The sequence below is a fragment of the Chenopodium album genome, chromosome 27 (genome assembly GCF_948465745.1).
Source record: "Chenopodium album chromosome 27, dcCheAlbu1.1, whole genome shotgun sequence".
In the NCBI taxonomy this organism is placed as follows: Eukaryota; Viridiplantae; Streptophyta; class Magnoliopsida; order Caryophyllales; family Amaranthaceae; genus Chenopodium; species Chenopodium album.
In genome coordinates, this window is record NC_137860.1 from 11333731 (window position 1) to 11337182 (window position 3452).

A 3452-nucleotide genomic window follows, 5' to 3' on the forward strand; every position below is an offset into this window, starting at 1 on the left:
GACATGAAGCTTCCCATCCTTTCGTTGCCCAAGAACCGAACCAATAGCCTCGTCGCTTGCATCGCACATGAGCTCAAATGGAAGAGACCAATCCGGGCCTTGGACAATAGGGCCTTGAATTAAAGATCGAGCCTCGGCGGTCTTCCTAAGGTTATAAAATCTCCTCAAGAAAGCCGTAGTCACTTGGTCCCAAGTTGTGAGAGAATTAGGGGGCACCTCCTTCTCTAGCCATTCTAGACCTCTCCCAATTAAAGAAAATGGAAACATCTTGAGGCGGATATACTCTTGAGTCACTCCGTTGGCTTTGATCGTGTCACAATACTTCTCAAATTCTTTCAAATGCTCATGAGGGCTCTCAAATTTTCCACCCGAGAATTGTTTCCTCTCTATTAAAGCAATTAAATTGGGCTTGATTTCGAAATTGTTGGCTTGAGTGGTAGGGGTGAGGATCCCACTTTGGGCTCTAAAGGCTTCGGGAGCCCCAAGACGACTCAAAGGTGTATTCTCTCCCATTTTAGAACCTTCTTTACTTTCGGACTTAAAGATTGAAAAGGGGTTGATTTCCGGACTTGATGGCGAATTAGGGCTATCTAAGTCTTCACTTGAGGGTGAAGATGGTGGAGTATCTTCCAATTCTCTTACTCCTTCTTTCGTTGGGGTGTGAGAATTTCTACTCCTCGCTCTCGCTTCTCTTCTAAGTAAGGACAAAGATCTTTCTAGCTCCGGATCAATGGGAATCAAAGACCTTGAGCGAGTTCGTCCTCTGTTCATACAACAAAGCTAAGGAGAACGTAAGCACTGACAAGTAACAAGAAGTAACAAATACTAACAAACAAGGAATGAGATAGTCTCAAATAAAGTAATGAAAAAGCAATGGAAGCCGTCTCCCCGGCAACGGCGCCAATTTGACAAAGAATTAAACGTGTCGTCAAAAGTCTATCCCAAGATCAAATATAATTTATACACCTAAACAAACCTAATACAAGTATAAGGCAAGTATAGGGGTCGAACCACAAGGAGACATGCATAAACACCACATTCACTACTTAATACTTAAGCTACCTCGGAACGAGAAGTGTGAAAAGCTAAGAAATTAAACTAGAGATTAAGAATGATTAAAAATCAATATAACTAAGCACCAAGGGAAGTAGGTAGATGTAGTTGCCAAATGATCATGCAATAACACGGAAGCAAAGCAATGGTAAACTAAGCATGCAAGAATATCGAATTAAAGCTCAATCTAACCGCCTTCCGGGGTTAATCAAATTCTCCTAGCATAGCCTCCATGTTTCCACACTAGAACCATATATTAGAAGGTGCAATCAAAGAACTATCGATAACAATGAACCTTAACTAAGTCAACTTCCGTTTCTTGTTAGCAAAGATTCACCTTTAATCAACTAACAATGTGCACTTGCAAGAAGATTAAAGAATATCAAACATACAAAGACTTTAATCACCATTAACAAAACCCCAACATCATAAGCATGAATCAATCAACAACTACACCATCCCCACACCCTTGGCTAGGTGACTACTCACAAATCATATTGAAAACAATATCAATCATCAAATCAATAAGCATCAACATGATCAATAAGCAATGAAGGAAAAATCAAAATAAGCAAATAAAACTAAATACAAAAGTAAAGAGAGAGAGTAAGAGATTGCTCATTAATTGAAGATGAAGATTTACAAAGATTCAATCAAGCTCCTTCTTCAATATCCAAGTTCATAAATGGAAATCCACACTTTCTCTCTCTACTAATGAAGTTTCTCTCACTAGATTAGGGTTAAATTGTTTCTAAGTAATGTTAGATGATAATACAAACTTGAATAGGAGGCTATATATATGAAGCATAAAGGACGGAAATATTAAGCCTTCTAGAGCCCTCTAGCTTGCAGCCGCGCCCTCTCCTGAGGCGCGGCGCGGCATCTACTGAAAGATGGTGAATTTGCCCTACTCAGGTCCCCGACCCAGTGGTGAAGAGTCCTAATATGTCCATTCCCCACAAAGCGAACGGGACAGGGCTCAGGATCGGAGTCAGATCGTTTGCTGGCTGATTTAAGACCGGTGAATATTTCTAACACTTGTCGCATTTTTTAACATACGCCAGTGTGTCCTGTGTGAAAGTTGGCCAATACGCCCCTCTTCTAAGGACCTCCACTCCCAGTGCTTTCCCGCCAAAGTGATTGGTAGATATCCCGGAGTGGGCCTCTTCCATGATACCCTCTTGCTCCCATTCTGGGATGCACCGCAGTAATGGCTTTGATAAGCCTTTCTTGTTGAGCTCTCCATTCATCACCACATACCAATTTGCATCTTTCTTCACCTTTTTAGCCTGTACTTTGTCATCGGGAAGCGAGCCATGAAGCTTGTATGCCAAGATGTCAGAGAACCAGGATCTCCGACTCCCAATGCAGTTTACCTGCTCCTTTTCGGCAATGATACTTTCTTCCAACATTTCGACCATCACTGTTCTTGTGAGGCTTTGCAAGGTGGAGCTGGCCTACTTAGATAAGGCATCAGCCTGAGAGTTTCCTGCCCGTGGGACTAAGTCTATCTGGAAATGGACTAGCTGGGCTGCCAGTTCTATCACTTTGGTCACATATTTCATCATAGTGGCTTCCCTTACCTCGTATGCACCCTGCAGCTGGCTTGCAACGAGCTGAGAATCAGTCTGTAGGTGCACTTTGCGGGCTCCGGCTGCGAGGCTCATGCGCACGCCTGCTAGCGTCGCCTCGTACTCTGCTTCATTGTTAGACGCTTTGAAGTTGAACTTGATGGCATACTCAAATACGTTTCCTTCTGGAGACGTCATTATGACTCCTGCTCCACTCCCCGTTTGGGCTGAGGACCCATCCACTTCTACCTTCCAGACTCTAATGTCGTCTTCCTTCTCCTCATAAGAGGCTTCCACTATGAATTCTGCTAGAGCTTGTGTCTTGATAACTGCTCTAGGCTTGACCTCGGATTCATACTCAGAAAGTTCAATTGCCCATTTCAAGAGTCTGCCTGATGCATCCATCTGTTGTAATGCTTTTTCCAGCGGGTGGTTTTTGAGGACCTCTATTATATGCGCGTCGAAGTATGGTTTTATCTTTCTTGCTGTCGTGACCACTGCAAAGGCTAGCCTTTCTACCATGGGGTATCTTTGCTCTACGTCGGTCAGCACGTGACTCACGAAATATATTGGCCTTTGTTCACTAGTAGAAAAATTGAAAAAAACACCGCTCAATGGCCACCGGTTTTTGAAAACCGGTGGCTTAAAAAATGGGCGGGATTAGGCATATGTACGTTGCCACCGGTTCAAACCGAACCGGTGGCATAAATGATAAAGGCCACCGGTTTTGAACCGGTGGCAATAATCAAATAATAAAAAAAGAAAAGCCCACCCTTCTCTTTCCCCTTCCTTTATATACCCTAACCCTAGTTTTCTCTCTCCTCTCAC

The 3452-nt window shown here is 43.2% G+C and overlaps 1 protein-coding gene across 1 annotated transcript; it reads right to left on the reverse strand.

Moving 5' to 3' along the window:
- Nucleotides 1-2510: 2510 nt before the first annotated feature.
- Nucleotides 2511-3146, reverse strand: LOC145619676 (uncharacterized). Its single transcript, XM_081674377.1, has one exon. The coding sequence runs from the start codon at nt 3144-3146 to the stop codon at nt 2511-2513; it is 636 nt and encodes a 211-aa protein (XP_081530503.1).
- Between the last annotated feature and the right edge of the window lie 306 nt (nt 3147-3452).

Coding starts and splice junctions, on each gene's coding strand:
- LOC145619676 (XM_081674377.1), bottom strand. CDS start 3,146: ATGGTAGAAAGGCTAGCCTTTGCAGTGGTCACGACAGCAAGAAAGATA.